This window comes from Marmota monax, unplaced genomic scaffold (genome assembly GCF_021218885.2).
Source record: "Marmota monax isolate L192 unplaced genomic scaffold, Marmota_monax_Labrador192_F-V1.1 WCK01_AAM20220418_F8-fsc00106, whole genome shotgun sequence".
Classification (NCBI taxonomy): Eukaryota; Metazoa; Chordata; class Mammalia; order Rodentia; family Sciuridae; genus Marmota; species Marmota monax.
The window spans coordinates 6402035-6421717 of record NW_026695218.1 but is presented as its reverse complement, the minus strand read 5'-3'; the positions used below and the strand labels follow the sequence as shown (position 1 = coordinate 6421717).

Here is a 19683-nt window from a genome sequence, read left to right as displayed (position 1 = left end):
CACTGATGTGTGGGAAGAGCAGAGGCTGAACAAAATGAAAAGACAAACATTGAGTGGAGGTGGGGACTGAGAAGAGCGTGACTGTACAGAATTCACAAATTCAAGTTGTTTGTTCTTATCCTGTGTTTTCAGAAAGGAGTTGGAGTGGTGTGTAATAAATGTCACATATTGGATGTGTGGGCTCTTGTGCTGAGACATAGCACTCCTGATAAGTAACCACAATGGCTGATAGAATTGACTGGAATGGTGTCCCCTTCTTTCCTTGGCTCCCTTTGGTGGAACTCACTTGAGAAAGACCATTTCCAGTAGAGGAGATGAAGCTCTAAATACATTCTGAAGTTTATATGTTTTGAGTTCAAATGCAGGTATCAGAGGAAACCACAATTATTATTTTGTGTGTTTTATTCATTAGTCAAGACATTAGGTGGACTTTGCTTTCTACCCTGGAAGAACCCCATCTTTAACTTGAAGCACAATTTTAATTGCAGTGATGGAGTCTGACCTAGAATATACAGCCAAGCACAGAGGAGGATTAACTAATCCATTTTAGAGGTGTCAGGGCCCTGAAGAGTCTTCACAGAAGGTGTATCTGAGCAGAACCTTATAGATGGAGTAGGAGTTGGCCATGTAAAGAGAGGGGGTGCTCCAGAAAATGAGAAGGCAATGCAAAATTGCATTTGCTGGAGAGAATATGGCGAGATTGGAATTGTAAGGAGTATGGTTCAGAACGAGTGCAGGAAAGCTGAGGCTAGGGAATATATGCAGGGACCAAACCCTGTTGTTTCTCATAGACTAGGTTAACAGGTTTGATTTTATTCTGAGGACAACGGGAATCTGTTGCATGTGCAGTATGACTGCAGCATAGAAATTGGGTTGAAAAGAACAGGGCTGGAGGTGGAGAGGCAAGTGATAATGAGAACCTGATCTTGTGCATGGAGGTACAAATGGACAGAAAAAGCATGGGGGAAAGTTAGGAGCAAATGAAGAAGGATTCAGTGGCCACTTGAAGTTTGGCCGAAGAAGCAGTTCTTACAGTGAGTGGATGATGTTGTTACATCCTGAGATATGGGATACAGAAGGAAGTTCAGTTTAGTGGGAAAGGTGATGACTTCATTTGGGGAATATATTGACTTTGAGGTTTTCCTGGGATGCCCAAATGAAGATGTCTGGAAGGCTTTGCCTCTCTGGAGCTCAGGAGAAGTATGGGCCAGATATGGATGTAAATGGAAAAGATCACTTGGGTATTGTGGTACTAGATTGGATTTATCTTCAAATATTTCTCAAAGCAACCGATACCTTTCCATATCCTTGCTATTACTCTGATCAGGCTACTGTCGTCATCTGATTGATCTGCCTACTTTTACTTCAGCCCATTTTAACACACCTGATGGAGTGGATTTTTAGAAGAAATGTAATTTTACTGCTTAAAACCCATTGTCACTGACTTCCCTTTGCCTTTAGAATAGAAGTCAAATTTCTTACCATGGCTTCAAGGCCCTGGTTGACTTTGGCCCTGGACTGCCTGCTCAGCCACCTGCATCTTGAGCCAGTTTTCTCCCTTATTTGCCCATACTGTAGCCATGCTGACTTTAGAGCCTCATTCTTCTCTTTTCCTGTGTCATGTGCCAAGTTTTTTTTTTTTTTTTTTCTCTCTCTCTTCCAGGCTTTCATTCATACTCTCCCTCTGCATGGGTTATCCTTCCCCTACCCTTGGCCTGTCATAGAGCAAATAAGACTGTGACTGAAGCTTTACAATTTGTGTAGCTGATTTCATCTATTTATGATGGATCTGTTAAATTTTCAGCTATTACTAAATAGTCATTACCTCTGGGAGATTGAGACATTAAAATTACAGATCAAACCTTGAGGGGATTTTTTCCTTCCTGTTATTTGTGTTCATTATGATGACTCTGGCCTTGCCCATTATCAATTCAAAGACAAGGGTATGGCTGCTGAGTTTTGAAATTGATAAAACTTGTTTCCTTGAGGTGGGCATTTGTGATAGAACATAGCAGCCTTCTTCAGCCTGATTTAGAAAGCATCCCAATACATGCTGTTTGCATTGCAGCTGTGGGAAAGTCCACCTTTGTGAAGTTACTCACGAAAACATACCCAGAGTGGCACGTAGCTACAGAACCTGTAGCAACATGGCAGGATATCCAGGCTGCTGGCACCCAAAAAGTAAGTTTTCATTTGTGGGTAGTTGACAGGCATGGGTGAGTAATTTAATTGTAATAATTTAATTTGCTCTGAGGGGCTAAAATAGCCCAGTTTGAGTCTCCTTTTTTAAAATAGTTTCATTCCAGAAAGCAGACCACATACACCAAGAGGATATGACTTGTTTAAAAATGTTTAGTTTTGATTTTTGTGGCTTTTATATGTCTGTATCAATGCCTGCCTCTGTTCTTTGTGGTTTCCCAAAGCATGTCCAACCATCTTGGCTTTCAAGATGAATTTTGACATTCTTACCCTTAAGTATTTATATTATTATTACTGAAACTGACCATCAGAATTAATAGTTGATGATAACTTTTTTAACCTTTTTATTTTAATTAAGTTTTAAAAGTTAGACTTTTTAAAAGAGAACTTAACAGAGCATCCTATCACGGTGTTTTGTTTGTTTTGTTTTGGAAACAGGAATTGAAACCAGGGGCACTTAACCACTGAACCACATCCCCAGCCCTATTCATATTTTTAAATTTTGAGACAGGGTCTCACTAAGTTGCTGAGGGCCTTGCTAAGTTGTTGAGGCTGGCTTTGAACTTGTGATCCTCCTGCCTCATCTTCACAAGCTCCTTGAGATTACAGGCATATCACCATGTTCAGCTCCTGTTACTCTTTCAGTCAACCCAGAGTTTATAGCTAACATTTATGTATGCCAGGCACTGTACCATGCCAACCACCATGTATTTCACTTACATCTCATAGCTTAAGTTAGGTATGCTGCATTGGCAAAGGCTGTAGGGTTGCTTTCAACACCAGCCACGTCAGTGTGAATAAGGGAGGGACTTGTTTGGATATGAACTTTAGAGTGGTTCAGGGAGTGGCAGCACAGTGCTCCCTCGGGCTCCATGAACAACTCCTGTAGCCACCTGAGTGTCTCATGTAGGTTTCTACCAACTCTTGTTAGATAGTTCTCCTTATATTGAGCCACATTGAATCCCTATGACTCTGACTCATTGGTTTAGTTTTGACTCTTAAGTCTTTTCCATGTGTCAACACTGTGTACAGTTGAAAGTTATGATGTGCCTACTTTCTTTCAAGCTGTGAACACCTTTAGTTTTCCTTATTCTGAAGTAATTTTTTCTAAGTTGTAAGCTCCAGTGTGCATTCATTTTCTACTTAGAAACAACTGATTGTGGTACTCAGAGCTGAACAGGACATGACAGATGTTGTCTTGGTGGTACAGAGTATCTCAGAACTTGTTCCAGGTGCCATTTTTCTGTTATTCCAGCTTAGAATTTGTTACAGTTTGTGGTAAGCACATAATGTTTATTGAAGATTTTTATTTTTTCTAAGTTGTCTCTTTGTATCCGTATGTATGTGTTTACATATGTATTTGTGAAATTAACATTTCTATTATTTGTATATGTATTTGGAAATTAACGTTTGTATTTGCATATGCCACAGGTTACCTGTTGGGATTTCAAAATAGTCCACAAATTGACACTCCTTCCTTCATGAAATAGAGCTTAATTCTCCTCCCCTTGATTGGACTTAGTGACTTGTTTTTAAAATGTAGAACTTAGCAGATAACAGTGTGGCTTTCTAAGGTAGGTCCTAAAAGATATTGTATCTTGCTCTGGGGGAAGCCAGCTGCTGTCTCATGAAGTAGTCCTGTCAGGAGGCCCATACAGCAAGGAACTCAGGCCTCTTGTCCACAGATACGTGAGGGGCTCCTTGGAAACAGGTCCTTCAGCTCAGTGTAGCCTGCCAACAATGGAAACCTTAGCCAACATCTTGATGGACACTTGAGGAAAACCACCAGCTTATCTGCTTCCCAAATTCCTGCCTCATAGAATGGAGATAGTGAATATTTTTTTAATGCCAAATAATGTTGGCGTTATTTGTTAGGTAATATATCCAATGCTATAATCCCATTTTCCAGAGATAAAATGATTAACATTTTTGTTCTTTTACACTTTTTTCTACAGAGGAGAAAAATGTATATATTTACATGTAAAATATATATAATTTGCCTTTTTAAGACAAAAATTGTGATTGCCACCTCCATGTCACTTAATAGACAAGGTCTTCCTTTCATAGTAATGTAATTTTAATGGCTACAGTATACTACATAGTAAGAAATTATCATTTAGTTGGGCAGTCCTTCATTTTGAATAGTTACAAACAATGTTTCGATGATAAATATCCTTGTAGTGAAATTCACCTCTACTTCAGTACTGAGGATTGAACCCAGGAGTGCTCTATCAATGAGCTATATCACCAGCCCTTTTTATTTCCTATTTTGAAATAGGGTCTTATTAAGTTGCTGAGGTTGACCTCAAACTTGTGTTTCCCCTCTTTCAGCCACCTGAGTCACTGGGGTTATAGGCATGTGCCACCACACTTGACCAAAGTCTTTTTCTAATAACCAAATTTTATGTGTGTCTGTATTTTAAGATAATCAAATTCAAATTTTGATGTCCAAAAATGATCTATATTTTTGATATTTTTGTTGTGTTTTACACAATTTCCCTTCAGAAAAGGGAAGTATTCTCATACTCTCAGCAGTACTATTCCTTTTTATCCTTGCCAGTGTGGGAGGTTCTTTTTAGTGTCACTCCTTGATTTTGAGCTCTTCATCTTTTTATTTAATATTTATTTTTTAGTTTTGGGTGGACACAATATTTTTATTTGTTTATGTGGTGATGAGGATCAAACCCAGTGCCTCATGCACACTAGGTGAGCGCTCTACCTCTGAAAGGCAACCCCAGCCCCCTCTTCATCTTTTTGTAATGGCTTCATAAAGGCTCCAAGTTCTTTTTTCTTTCTTTTTTTTTGGTGGTGGTGGGGATTGAACCCAGGGCCTCACACATGCTAGAAAAGTTTTGCCACTGAGCCACATCCTCAGCCCCATCATAAAAGCAATTTGTATGCAAAGTATATTAACTCTGTCATGTATTACTGATATCTTCTTCTTCTGTTTGTCATTTTTCCTTTATATGTGATATTTTGCAATTCTTTTTAAAAATATTTATTTATTTATTTTTAGTTTTTTTAGGTGGATACAATATCTTTATTTTTATGTGGTGCTGAGGATCGAACTCAGTGCCTCATGCATGCCAGGCGAGCGCGCTACCACTTGAGCCATATCCCCAACCCCTGCAATTCTTAATACAGTTCAGTTTTTATGTAGTCACATCTATCTTTTTATTCATAGTTACTGCCTTTGATGTTAAAGTTTTAGAAACCTCCTTATAGCCCAAGATTTAAAAAATATCCGCATCTATTTCTTTTTGTTGCTTCTATGCTTTAAGTTATATGACTCAGATTTTATGTTTTCACAAGTGGGTATCTACTTGTCCCAGTAATACTTTTGTTTAGTTTATTCCCAGTTAGCATATTAAATTTATTGTTATTGTGACTAGTATCTTTTTCCCAGTCTTTTCAAACTGGTTATTGCTGTTTTGAAGGAAAGTAGTTGGTTGTATTTGACTTGTATAACTCATGATGATGATGATGATTTGCTTTATTTGCTTGGGGTTGTAGAAAATAATAGTTTTTTGTAAGAGTTTCTAATATCCATATCTCATTTCTATTTTCTTTTTTTAAATATTTTTTTAGTTGTAGTTGGACACAATACCTTTTATTTATTTATTTTTTTGTGGTGCTGAGGATCGAATCCCATGCCTTGCACATGCTAGGTGAGCACTCTACCACTGAGCCACAACCCCAGCCCCTCATTTCTATTTTCTTTCTTTGAATAGAACTTCAAGAACAATATTAAATAATAGCAATAAAGAGAATCACCTTTATCTTTTTCTCTCCTTAATGAACTTCCTCTAATATGTCAGTTTTAAGTTCTATTACTCATTTCAGTAGATGTGGAGGAGGTACCCTTCCATTACTAGGATATTAACTTTTTATCAGGATCAAATGTTGAATTTCCATCAAAAGAATTTTTAGCATCTAGTGAGGTAACCATGTTTTTTTTAATCTCTTAGTATTAGTCATAGATTGATTATGATACCATTCTGACATTTCCAGAAGAACTTATTTTTGGTAATAGTGTAGTATTTTCCATTAATTTACTAATATGTTATTTGGAATTTTGCGTGCATGTTGGTGAAGTTAATTGGTATTACTATTTGTACAGACAGCTTTGGACAGATACCACCTGAGTTATGAAAATAAACTGAGAAACTGTGCATCTTTCTTACCATTAAAAAAAGTCTATTCCTCAAAGGTATAATATCATCTTTAAAATGATACATATTTGGTGCTGTTTGAGGGGAATAGTTATTAGACAACTGTTTTCTTCCTTAGTTATTATTCAGGATTTTTAATTTTTTTTAACACCTAGATTCAATTTTGATAATTTCATTTTCCTGAAACATTATCCTTTTGAGATTTTCAAATTTAGTAGTGTACAATTAGTGCTTTTTGAAATATTTTAAACTTGCCTGGGAGTGTGGCTCAGTGTGATTTAATCCCCAGCACTGCTTAAAAACTACACACACCCAACCTGCACCTCAAAGCATTAATCTCTGAGATATACAAAGAACTCAAAAACTTAACAACAACAACAAAAACAAATAACCCAATCAATAAATGGGCAAAGGAACTGAACAGGCACTTCACAGAAGAAGAAATATAGTCAAACATATGAAAAAATGTTCAAAATCTGTAGCTATGAGAGAAATGCAAATTAAAACTACACTGAGATTCCATCTCACTCCAATCACAATGGCAATTATTAAAAATACAAATAACAATAAATACTGGCAAGGATTTGGGGGAAAAGGTACACTCATACATTGCTGGTGGGACTGCAAATTGGTGCAATCACTCTGGAAAGCAATGTGGAGATTCCTTGGAAAATTCGGAATGGAACCACCATTTGACCCAGTTATCCCACCCCTTGTTATATACCCAAAGGACTTAAAATCATCATATTACAGTTATACAGCCATATCATTTTCTTATAGCAGCTCAGTTCACAATAGCTAAACTATGGAACCAACCTCGGTGCCCTTCAACAGATGAATGGATAAAGAAAATGTGATATATATATATACACATACATATATATGTATGTGTGTGTGTTTATGTATATACATATACACACACAATGGAATATTACTCAGCCATTAAGAAGAGTAAAATTATGGCATTTGCTGGTAAATGGATGGAACTGGAGACTATCAAGCTAAGTGAAATAAGCTAACCCAAAAACCAAAGGCCGATATGTGAATGCTAACACACAACAAGAGAAGAAGAGGGAAAGAATAAAAGTTCATGGATTAGACAAAAGGGAGTGAAGGGAAGGGAGAAAGGATGGGAATAGGAAAGACTGTAGAATGATTCAGACATAATTTTCCTATGTTCACATAGGAATACATGACCAGTGAAATTCCCCATCATGTACAACCGCAAGAATGGGATGCTAATTAGAATAAGTTATACTCTGTATATGTATAATATGTCAAAATATACTCTACTTTCATGTGTATCTAAAAAGAACAGTAAAAAAGCACATATATGAGATTATATAATATATATGTATGAAAAGATTCAATTAGTGATTTTTTTTTACATTCTATGGTGACTTACATTCTAATTTATTAATTTTGTCCTGAATTTATTCATTTCTTTTGCAGACTTTCTTTGCATTTTATAAAGCTCTTGAGATCAAGTGATTCATTTGTGATTTTCTTTTTTTTTTCTGTCTTAATAAAAATATCACAATTGGAAATTTTCTTGATCAGATAATCTTTGCAAAGTTTTGAGATTTTGATATACAAAGTTTTACTGAAATTTCCAAAAAGTTTATACTTGCAGTTTTTATTTATTCTATGCCCGAATGCTAAATTACTTAACATTTTTATTAAATTTTTGTGTGCAGAATTATTCAGTTTTTAATTTCTAGTTTGATTTTGTTATAGTTAGACAATGTAGCTTATGTGGTTTCTAACTTGGCAAAATTTAGATTTTTTTCATAGTTAATGTATGATTACTTTTTGGTAAATGTGCTGTGAACTTTTAAGGAGAATACCATGTGAATTGTGAAGTTTGATGTGATTTTTCAGAGTTAATATGTTGTTTATATGACACAGAATGAATTTATTAACACTTCTAAGAATAAGATGTGTGTTAAGTTTAATAATCATTGAAGATATATTCTAGTTTCAGATGTGTAGAAAAGTAATGAATTTAGTTCTGTTAAGTTCTCGGGGGTTTTTTTTGTGGTGGGGAGGGTACCAGGGATTGAACTCAGGGGCACTCAACCACTGAGCCACATCCCCAGCCCAATTTTGTATGTTATTAGAGAGAGGGTCTCACCTATTCCTTATCACCTCGCCGTTGCTGAGGCTGGCTTTGAACTGGCAATCCTCCTGTCTCAGCCTCCTGAGCTTCCAGGATTACAGGCGTGCACCACTGTGCCTGGCTAAATTCTCATTTTTGGCGTTTACTTTTTCTTTTAATACTGAGATGGTGAATACCTGTAATCACAGCAACTCTGGAGGCAAAAGTAGGAGGATCCCAAGTTCAAGTCCAGCCTCAGCAATTTAGTGTGAACCCTTAGCAGTTTAGATGCTGTCTCAAAGGAAAAAGGATGGGGTTGTAACTCAGTGGTGGAGCACTTCTAGTTTAATCCTCGGTACCAAAAATAAATAAATAAATTCTAAGAGAAGTATGCTAAAATGTGTACTCATATTTTGTCTGTCTCTTTATATTTTTCAATTTAAATTTTTAATTCTTTTCCTTATTCTTAATTGGCTTTGCATTGTATTTATGTATTTCAGTGCTCTTTTATTCCCTTTGAAAAGGTTCAGGACTTCCTTGTGGGGTCTTTAATTTTAGTTTATTGGTAGTTATTAAAAGTGTTCTTACAGCACTTAATGCTTTTTTCTTGATACAATATAGCCGCATTCACTTTCTTTTTATTTGTATCAGTAAGTTTTGCTTTCCCCTATTTTTCAGTCAGTTCCCTTAGTTTTTAGCCGAACTGTTGTTTTAGATGTTACTCTTAGGAACAGGAATTTTTAGTTTTTTTCCCAATCTGATGGTGTGCCTTTCTTGGGAATTTTTTTCTTTATTATGATCATGTCTATCACTTTACTTTGTGTTTTCATCTTTATTTCTGTTCTATTTAATTTTTTCTTTCACTTTCCTTTATCTATTCAGACAATTTATTATTTTTATTCTACCAGTGGTACAGAGAAATTAAAATATACATATTGAAACCTATCTATCAATGTTAATGGAGTCTGTGAATGGAGAAAAATTAGTGCTTTTTTTATTATCTCTTTTCACAGACTCCATCCCAGGTTTGGTTTTGGTTTTTGTTGTTTTGTTTTTGGTTCCTGGTATTGAACCCAGGAATACTTAACCACCGAGCTCTATCCCCAGCCTTTTTTTTTTTTTTTTTTTTTTTTTTTGAGACAGAGCCTTGCTAAATTGCTTAGGGCCTCTCTAAATTGCTGAGGCTGGCTTTGAAGTTGGATCCTCCTGCCTCAGCCTCCCTAGTCACTGGGATTACAGATGTGCATCACCTTACCCAGCCAACCCAAGTATATTGAAATCATGAAATTTTGTAGATACAGAATGTTTTTTAAAATATTTATTTTTTAGTTTTAGGTGGACACAATATATTTTATTTTTATGTAGTGCTGAGAATTGAACCCAGTGTCTCACTATGCTAGGTGAGCACACTACCACTTGAGCCACATCCCCAACCCCTACAGAAAGTTTTTTGAAGTATGAAACTTCTCTCTTAATAGTGATTCTTAAATTTGCAATGTCACACAACCACATTAATAATAGTCACTTTATACTAAACTCTTTTCTGGTTTATTACCACTATTTTCTCTTTACAGCATCTTCCCATTTCTTAATTCTTTATTTTGATTCATTTTCCAGTTAAATGAATTACATTCTACATAAATTTTTTATGAAAGAATAAGGGGGTGGCATAATTTCTGAGTGGTTGCTTGTCTAAAACCATCTTTCTTTTGCCCTGGAATATAAAAGGTATTCTATTATAGGAAAGTGTTATATGCTTTGGACCATTTGTCTTTCTAAATAATTGTGTCATTTCCCTCTTCATGGGGTATTTTTGTAGTTGCTTTTGTTATATTTTTAAAGAACCGTTGGCATTTTGCCAGGATAGGTCCAGTTCCACAATTCCTTTTGTTGTGTCTGTGTGTGCACGTGCACACGCGCACATAAATGACTATATAAGTAAATACACACACACACACACAACCTTAGTTCTGATACTCAGTGAATTTCTCTGCTGGAGTCTTTTATTTTATTTTATTCTCCACTTGATTCTAACTTGTTTTTCATTTGATCACTTTAAACTCCTAGTAGTATCATGAAATTTCTTTTCTACCCCAAAATACCTAGAGCTATCACATTTCTATTAGATCTTCTTCAGTGATGAAGAAGATGTATACCTCATGAATGTCTTCCTCTGCTCCTTTTTCATTGGGAACTCTGAATTCTTGTTTCCTTAGAGTAAAAATGTTTCTTTGATTGGAAGCTTTATCTTAGCTAAGGGTCTAGTTGTTCCTTGGTATCTGCAGTGGATTGGTTCCAGGACATCCTCTGTTATTATACTCTTCAGTCATCTCTAGCTTATTTGTAATACATAATACAATGTAAATACTATGTAACTACTTTTATACAGTATTGTTTAAGGAAAAAGGACTAGAAAAGAGTCTATGTGTTCCGTATAGATGTAATTTTTTGTGTTTGAAATATTTTCAATCCACAATTGGTTGAATCCGTAGTTGTGGAACCCACAGATATGGAGGACTTAGCTGTACATTGAAGTTGCTGGAGATCATATTGGCTTCTGTGTGTAAAGTTGTTTGATAAAAAATTGTCTTAGTTGTTGGGAAGTGGAACCCAGGTGACATTACATCTTGGTGTACCTTTTTATAGGTAAGAAAAGAAAAAGCAAAAATACCCTATAACTACATTACCATGAATATCAAATCTCCTCCTAACATGTCTTTTTATTTATTTTTTTCATAATTTTCTCCTTTTTATCTTAGTTTAGGGGAAATTTCTTAAGCTGACACTCAGTATGGATTTTCTGATTCACTAATTGAGTTTGTCTCAGTACACAATCTGCTAGTTACTGTCTTTATATTTCTTTTGGAAATTGCTTTTTTTTTTTTCCTCCTTTAAGAATGTTCTTTTTTGGGCTGGGGTTGTAGCTCAATGGAAGAGCATTCGCCTAGCACGTGTGAGGCCCTGTGTTCAATCCTTAGTACCACATAAAAATAAATAAATAAATAAAATAAAGGTATTGTATCCATCTACAACTACAAAAAGATTTTTTTAAGAAAACAAATGTTCTTTTTCTTTTTTAATGAATGTTCTTTTCCTAGGCAGGTGTGGTGGCATACGCCTGCAGTCCTAGCAAGGAGGCTAAAACAGGAGGATCACAAGTGTGAGGCCAGCAACTTAACAAGGTTCTAAGCAATTTAGTGAGGTCCTTAGCAAGCTCCTATCTCAAATAAAAAATAAAAAGGGCTGGGGATGTGGATCAGTGGTTAAGCACCCCAAGTTCAATCCTGGGGACCCCTCCCCCCCAACAAAGAAAAGAATGTTCTTTTCACTTTCTTTTCTTTCTCTTTCTTTCTTTTTTTTTTTTCTTGGTACTGGGGATTGAACTCGGAGGCACTGGACCACTGAGCCATGTCCCCAGACCTATTTTGTGTTTTATTTAGAGACAGGGTCTCATTGAGTTGCTTAGCACCTCACTTTTGCTGAAGCTGGTTTTGAACTCCTGCCTCAGATTCCAGATCTGAAAAGCTTTTATTATGACAGCCTCTTCTTTAAAAATTTCTTTTTTGTAGATGGACTTTATTTTATTTTATTTGTTATATGGTGCTATAGATTGAACCCAATGCCTCACACATGCTAGGCAAGCATTCTGCCACTGATCCCCACCATAGCCCCCCGACAACCTCTTTTTATTTTATCAATGATATAATCTCAAATCTCATTGAGATATTTCTGTTTTCTCCTGTTTTGTACAACAGCTCTATCTGAGCACACAAGTTGATCCTCTCTCCTTTTGTGTTGCAGAATATTTTTATATCCAATTATTGTCTCTTTATACAACTTAGAAGGATGTTTCCATTTGTTCTTTAACAAAGGTGGCTCTTTCACAAATCATATAGGCCCTTGTATAGTGTTTGTTCCAGAACAGTCTTCCTTTGGTAGTCTAGAGCTTACTGGTGCAGTAGCCCACACTTAGTCCACCTGCTACATCTGCCTGCCCAGTGCCCTACTCCATCATGTGGTCTCCAAACTGTGCAGCAGACCATGGCTGCTCCTACAGTCTTTAATGATTTTTTTTTTTTTTTAGGTATAGATGGACACAACACAATGCCTTTATTTTTATGGTGCTGAGGATGGAACCCAGGTCCCGCCCACGCTAGGCAAGCGCTTTACCATTGAGCCATAATCCCAGCCCTCTAATGATATTATCAGAGACTCAAGGAGATTCAAATTTGTGCCCTTGTTCCTTCTATTAGGGGCCATTTGTGAGGCTAATGTGTGTTTGTGCATTGGGGGATTATTAGAAGGAGAGAATTCCTGAACACATCTCTGAGTGAATGACTTTCTGATCTATTCAGTTCAGTATACTTCTTTTAAAGCCTTTCAAAGAGCTGTGATCCTTTTTTATAATCTAAGAATACTGCCCCCTCCCCCAACTTCTTTGTTTCTAACTGAAATGCTTTCTTCTTCCTCTTCCTTTTTTTTTTTCTTTTTTGACTGGGGGAGACTGGGGATTGAACCCAGGAGTGCTCTACCACTGAGCCATACATCCCCAGTCTTTTTTTTGAGAGAGAGAGAGAGAGAATTTTTTAATATTTATTTTTTAGTTTTCGGCAGACACAACATCTTTGTTTGTATATGGTGCAGAGGATCAAACCCGGGCCTCACGCATGCCAGGCGAGCGCGCTACCACTTGAGCCACATCCCCAGCCCCCAGCCCGTCTTTTATTTTTATTTTGGGACAGGTTTCACTGAGTTGCTGAGGCTGGCCTCAAACTTGGAATCCTCCTGCCTCAGCTCCCCAAGTTTCTGAGGTTATAGAAATGCTTTCTTCTTAATCCCATTTCCATTTCTAAAAATTCAATCTGTCACTCACTTCCCAGCTTAATGTCACTTTTTCCCAGAAACTTACTAATGTGATTGACCATCACATTTTGCCTATATTCTAGCTCTGTATCCTAGTATTCTTCTTCCATTTGCATTGTGAGTTCCTTGAGTTCTGGTTCACCTTCATAAGAGGCATTAGAATGAAGAGGTTAGAGGAGGCCAGGTTTTACTCCTCACTCAATTCTTATTCCCCATGAGACCTCAAACAAATAAATTACTTTAACCTCAGACTAGAAAGTGGACATAACATTACCTACCTCACAAAACTATTTTGAAAATAAAGTGAGATAACATCATAGTAAACATTGAAATATTATTTCCTTTTTCTTTATCATTATAGCACCTACTCTATGTAGCACCTCATCCATGCTACAGGCCTTCAATTAATGGTGATTGAATGAATGAATCCAGATCCAAAGTGGTTTCCACAAAACTCACCTTTGATTTAAATCAATGGCAGAACCTAGAATAGAATCCAGGGCTCCCAAGTATCCCACACTTGTTCCCACCTACACATGTCAAATTAATGAAACTCCTCAAATTGCTTTTCATAAAGTCTCTAGAAAGGAAGAGGGTTTTGTTTTGTTTAATAAATTGTAACCCTTCTGCAAAATATATAGAATTCTGTTTGTTTGCTTGAACTTTCAAATAAGCAGTTGTTTTCTTACCTGCCTTGACATTTTAGAAAGAGCCACAGATGGAATCTTAAAAAAGAGTCAACATAGTGTTACAATGGAAAGATTTGATTCAGATTAGAATTTTAGAAAGCTGTTGGTTGTTAACTCTTTATACTCCACAAATCCTTCAATTAGTGAAATGTGTTTTGTTTTGTTTATTTGTTTTGGGGTTATTGGAGATTGAACCCAGGCATGCTCAACCACTGAGCTACATCCTCAATCCTTAAAAAAAAATTTTTTTTTGAGACAGGGTCTTGATAAATAGCCCACGCTGGCCTCAAACTTGCAAACCTCCTGCCTCAGACTTTTCAATCACTAGGTATGCACCACTGTACCCAACTGTGAATGTGTTAATTCTGTGTGGTTTTTCTCCACTCTTTTCTTTTTTTTAAATGTTTATTTTTTAGTTGTAGTTGGACGCAAAGATATTATACCTTTATTTTATTTTTTTATTTATTTTTATGTGGTGCCGAGGGTCTAACCCAGGGCCTCACATGTGCTAGGCTAGCACTGTACCCCTGAACCATGACCCCAGCCCCTCCACTCTTTATTTATATTGAAGGTGGCATGTCGTCTCCTGTATTCTTGTCTAATAAAGATAGGAAAATCTCTTTACTGATTATGTCATTTCAACTAAGCTGGAGGATCTGATTGTACTTTTTAGTGAAAGGAAACTTGTAATTTCTTGGATTGAGTGTTAAACCTTCTTGGGGAAGGGTGAGGAGGTATCATATTATGGAATGAATACACCTTCTAGGAAATCTCCTCTTTTGTATTTCCCTTTAGGACGGTACTACTCAAAGTCTGGGAAACTTGCTAGACATGATGTACCAGGAGCCAGCACGATGGTCCTATACATTTCAAACATTTTCATTTCTGAGCCGCCTGAAAGTACAGCTGGAGCCCTTCCCTGAGAAACACGTACAGGCCAAGAAGCCCATGCAGATCTTTGAGAGGTCTGTGTACAGTGACAGGTAAGATACCAAGCCCTTTGCCAGTTACAAGCCCCATGCTCAGTTCTGTGTGTTTGTTCTTCTTGCATGACTCTGCACTGGTCTAATCAATGAAAATGGTACTTAAAAAAAAGCTTCCTTTTAAAGACAATTTTACAGATTTCTCCATAGTTGTAATTCTGCTGAATTACATGTCAGGAAAGGAAGTTGTGTTTTTCATAAACTGTATGCATTGAATTTCCCACAATGCTCTTGACTACCTTATGTTTCCTTACTTTATGGCATAGAGGCAAACTTGTACTTATCTAGTATAACTTAAATACTTAAAGTACAGAATAGACACTTAGGTAGCAGTATATATTCCAGGGAACGAAATAAATCCGTGATTGATTATCACCTAATTGAAAACTATAGACAATTAAAATTTATGTTGCCTAAATGACTACAGGAGCTCTATTCACTCTTTTTATTCTTCAGAAAAGGATGTCTAGGCAGAAATAGCACATTTGCAAAATTGGCACCTGTGTTCTATTTATCCTTTTTTTGATCCCTTCCTATGTGTTAGGGCTTATTGCTGGCCAGAGTCTAGAGTAAACACAAAATACTTCTGTACTTCAGGGGCAGGTCTTCATCATGAAGGAAAGAGATGTATGGTTACTTTAAGTATAGGCTAGCAGACAGCCTGGGAGGTGAGCCCATCTATTCCAAAAGAATTACCCCATCCAGGCACCAGATTTCCTGCATCTGTTTTGCCACAGAGACGAGGCTATAAACTTGGGGTTTGGCCACCTAGAGATGAAGTTAGGGTGGCTTGATCTGAATACTGCTGAGGTTTTTCATTTGTGAACTTTGTTGGTAAAATGGTGCTTTTAAGCAGACTTATTTATTAAGCCCTTTTGATCTATCAAAATGGAACTTTTTCATTGTCCACTCACTGCTAAAGATATTCATGATTCCAAATTAGATAAACTAGTTCTTAAGTGCTCGCATAAAGCCTCCTGGAAGGAAAAAAATAAGGATTTATTTGTAAATGGCATGTGATTATCTGACTTTACCTCCAACTCATGCAAGACATGTGAAACAAACCCTGCAAGCTACACATTCCTTCTTTCTAGGCCCCAAGAGGGGTGTATTCTAAAAAAACCAAATGGGTGGATTACAAATGGTTGGGCTCTGAGTTTTAGTTCTTTTTCTACTATGTACTGGACTTCTCTCTGTTTTTCTCTCTTCTTTCAAGGCATGCCTCTTGAGACTAGGAAGTTGAGTTACATATAATCTTCTGGATTGCTTGGAAACATTCACAGTTGGTCTTTTGACTTCTGGCCCCTTAGTGAGAGACCTCCCAGAGGAAAACAGAAAAATAGAAATACTACATTTATTAGAAATGCTTTGTTAAGCTACCTGGATCTTAACATTTACTTGTAAAGGAAGAGATAAAAATTGATCCCACTATGGAGTTACATCATTCCAGGTACCTTCATCAGAAGGGGCTTTTTTTAAGGATAACTTATTACAAATTCTAATCCTGAGTATAATTTTATATCCTTTTAAAAATTCATTCCAGGGCTGGGGGTCTGGCTAGCTCAGTAGTAGAATATGATGTTTAGCTTGCACAGGGCCCTGAGTTTCATTCTCAGTTTACACACATGCATGTGCATGCACACACACACACACATACGCACACACACACATAAAAATCATTCCTTTATTTGTTGGCTCAATACAGATTTATTGAATGGCTCTTCTGTTGAGGCCTCAGACGTGCTCCTGGGGCTGTATCAGAGAAGGCAGTTCCAGTCACTGCCTGTATGACAGAATTCTAGTCTAATAGGGACTGTACACATGCGTGTTCTGAAAGAGGAATATGGGTTTTCTGGGAGAGTAGAGTACAGGATTTAAGTCTATTTTGATTGAGTTAAAGGAAACACTAGCATGTGGTTTTAGAACAGAGACCCTGACTCTAGGCTTTAAGCCCTGTTCTTCTCCACAGCCCCTACATTCAGTCTGCAGTAGAGGTCTCCTCTTAGTGCCCAAAACCTTATCTTCTACTCCCTCTCACCTATCACTACTAGCTTTGGAAAAATAAGGGATGTGCTCATCCTCAGGGCCCATCTTATAGAACTTCTAAATTTTTCTTTATAGCATCTGAATTTCTTCTTCTAGTTATCTGTGGAAAAGCTAACAACATTTTTCAGAACTTGATTTATAAAAGACACCTTTTTCCTTTTGCCTTCAGCTAAGCTATAGCAAAATCATTCTAGACTAAGAAAGTTTGCTTTTGTTATTTTCACATTAGCTTCTTTATAGCCAGCAAAAAGCAGTGCAGTAATAACAAAGATATTTTAAATAATCCACCAGTCACTTTTTCTAAGCACTTTATGAGTATTATGTGCAATCATCACAGTAATGGGTTGAGAGAGTTCAGGTGACTTTCCAGTGTGTCATGGCTAGTGAGCATTACAGCCAGGATCAGACCCTGCAGAGTTACTTTGGAAACTATTCTCTTAAAGGCACACTCACTGTCTTCCCCAAGTCATTCATACACAAGGATTCTGAATTTCATTTTCCCAGAAGTAGCCAGTTGCTGAGCATTGCCTTAGAAACTGGAGTTCATTGTTGAGGATATAAATTGTGTTTTATATCAAAATGCCTGTGATTTGAAAACGGACTTGACCCCTCCAAAGCCATGATTTCTGTTTAGCTCTGACTTCCTATTTACCAGAGCCTCCTTTTGTTGTGGAAGTAAGCAAGAAGCAAAGCTAGTTCGATTTGCAGCTTTAGAGTCTTTAATCTGACTTAGAAGTTTAGCAGCAGAGGAAGCAAGCCAGTAGGAGCTCATACGTACTTTGGCGGAGAGTCTACTTTCTTGTTAATACTGAAGTTAGTAAGAAATGTATTTCCTGCTTCATAGATGACACCACATAAAGGTAGTTCCCTCTTCATTTCTCAGCTAGACAAAAGGGTAGCTTAGCAGGCAGAGGACTCAGAGGCCTTCAGTCCTTAAATATAATATGCTGAGTGGCTTTATGCTGGATTCACTTGTTTTTGTTTTTTGGGGGGTAGGTACCAGGCATTGAACTCGGATACTCAACCACTGAGCCACATTCCCAGCCTTATTTTGTATTTTACTTAGAGACAGGGTCTCACTGACCTCATTGGGTCTCACTGACTCTCAGTTGCTGAGGCCAGCTTTGAATTCATGATCCTCCTTTCTCAGCCTCCCGAGCCACTGGGATTATAGGTTTTGTTTGGGGCCTTGCTATCCCAGGAAATCCCAAAAGTTGCACCCTTTGCTATGTGTCTCAGCTGGTTGAAAAATTGTCCTGGACCAATGAGTTACTCTTCTGGTATCCCTTTTCTTGCAGTGACTTACTGCATCTGGAAAGCTGTGGTCTCAGCCTTTAAGTTGAGGTACTGTTTTCCACCATAGTGTTGAGCAGGGAGGGAGCTGTGGGTTAAGAATTCAGATTTCTTAAGGATTGATGAGGAGCTAGAAAGGTTAAGTGCTTTGAACAGACATGGAACAAGTGGTTATTGATTTTTGTGCTTGTCTCTCTCTTATGCTTTTCATTCCATTTCCCATTCTTCCTCCATCCCCACCCCATCCCACTTACATTTCTAACCAGGTATATCTTTGCCAAGAATCTTTTTGAAAATGGTTCCCTCAGTGACATCGAATGGCACATCTATCAGGACTGGCATACTTTTCTCCTGCAGGAGTTTGCCAGTCGACTGTCATTACATGGCTTCATCTACCTCCAGGCTACTCCCCAGGTAACTCTGAACCTAAAACCTTCGTCTTCAGGGCTTCATGAAACTAAGAGGGTGACTTTCAGATTTTCTTGTTGGAGAAGTTAGAACACAGGCATTATACAGGGCAGAGAGAGCAATAGGTGGACACCTCCTAATCTAGTGTTGAGCAACCCATTTCCCACAGGTTTTGTGCAGCAGTGTGCTCAAGCAATTAAGTATGCATTAAAGGGTCCTGCTTAATGAAGCCACAAAGCAAGAATAAATTGGGCACTATCCCTGTCACTCTAGGTTTATGGCATGGACACTCTGAACTGTAGCCAGTGGCCTCAGTGCTTCCTTCCAGTGGCAGGGTCATATGAGGTTGTAATGATCTCATTAGTTTTCTGAATAGGATGTGGAGAGGGAGAGAAAGAGGATTTTTCTCACCTCATCCTGATATTGCCCTAATTTATTGCCTCTTTTGAAATGTTGAGGAGGCCATGGGTATGGTAGGATGGACTATAGAAGTTCATTCTGTGGCTTTCTGACTTGCACTTTGAAGCCAGCCAACATACAGGATGACATCATGGCAGGAGACTGAAGTCTGTGGAGACAGCATGGTCTTTGGTTTCTGCTGACTCGCAGTGAGAGTAGGCAGCCCCAGGGAAAGCTTTGCACTGGAGGGGTCCTTGTCTATAAAATCCATGACTGGGACAAGATATCTCTAAAGACTTCTGGAGTGGGATTTCAAGTCAAGGTGAGAGGAACTTGCTGAGAGATGCGTTGCTCTCAGCTTTTGAGAAATACTTAAATGCCAACTATACCACGTAATCTTAGAAGAAAGGAAAGCTGTCTGCATGCTAAAGGCCATGTTTTTCAGAGCTAGGGATAAGCCTCATGGCAAAAGTGAGCCTGAGAGCAGATTGAATAGGGTCAGAAAACAAGTAGGAGAGTCCCTGTCTCAGAGA

General features: G+C 37.6%; 1 protein-coding gene across 4 annotated transcripts in view; it reads left to right on the top strand.

Annotated features, from left to right (window-relative positions):
- Positions 1-19683, top strand: part of Dguok (deoxyguanosine kinase) — a 41035-nt gene that overhangs the window by 8893 nt on the left and 12459 nt on the right. For 2 of the 4 annotated variants that reach the window (XM_046432353.2, XM_046432354.2), the window contains 2 exons: positions 14817-15004; positions 18610-18757. In XM_046432353.2, the coding sequence (XP_046288309.1) occupies positions 14853-15004; positions 18610-18757 (300 nt within the window). In that variant the 5' untranslated portion in view covers positions 14817-14852. Of the gene's footprint in view, positions 1-2068; positions 2182-14816; positions 15005-18609; positions 18758-19683 lie in introns of all 4 variants that reach the window. The other 2 variants (XM_046432351.2, XM_046432352.2) reach the window with 2 other exon arrangements.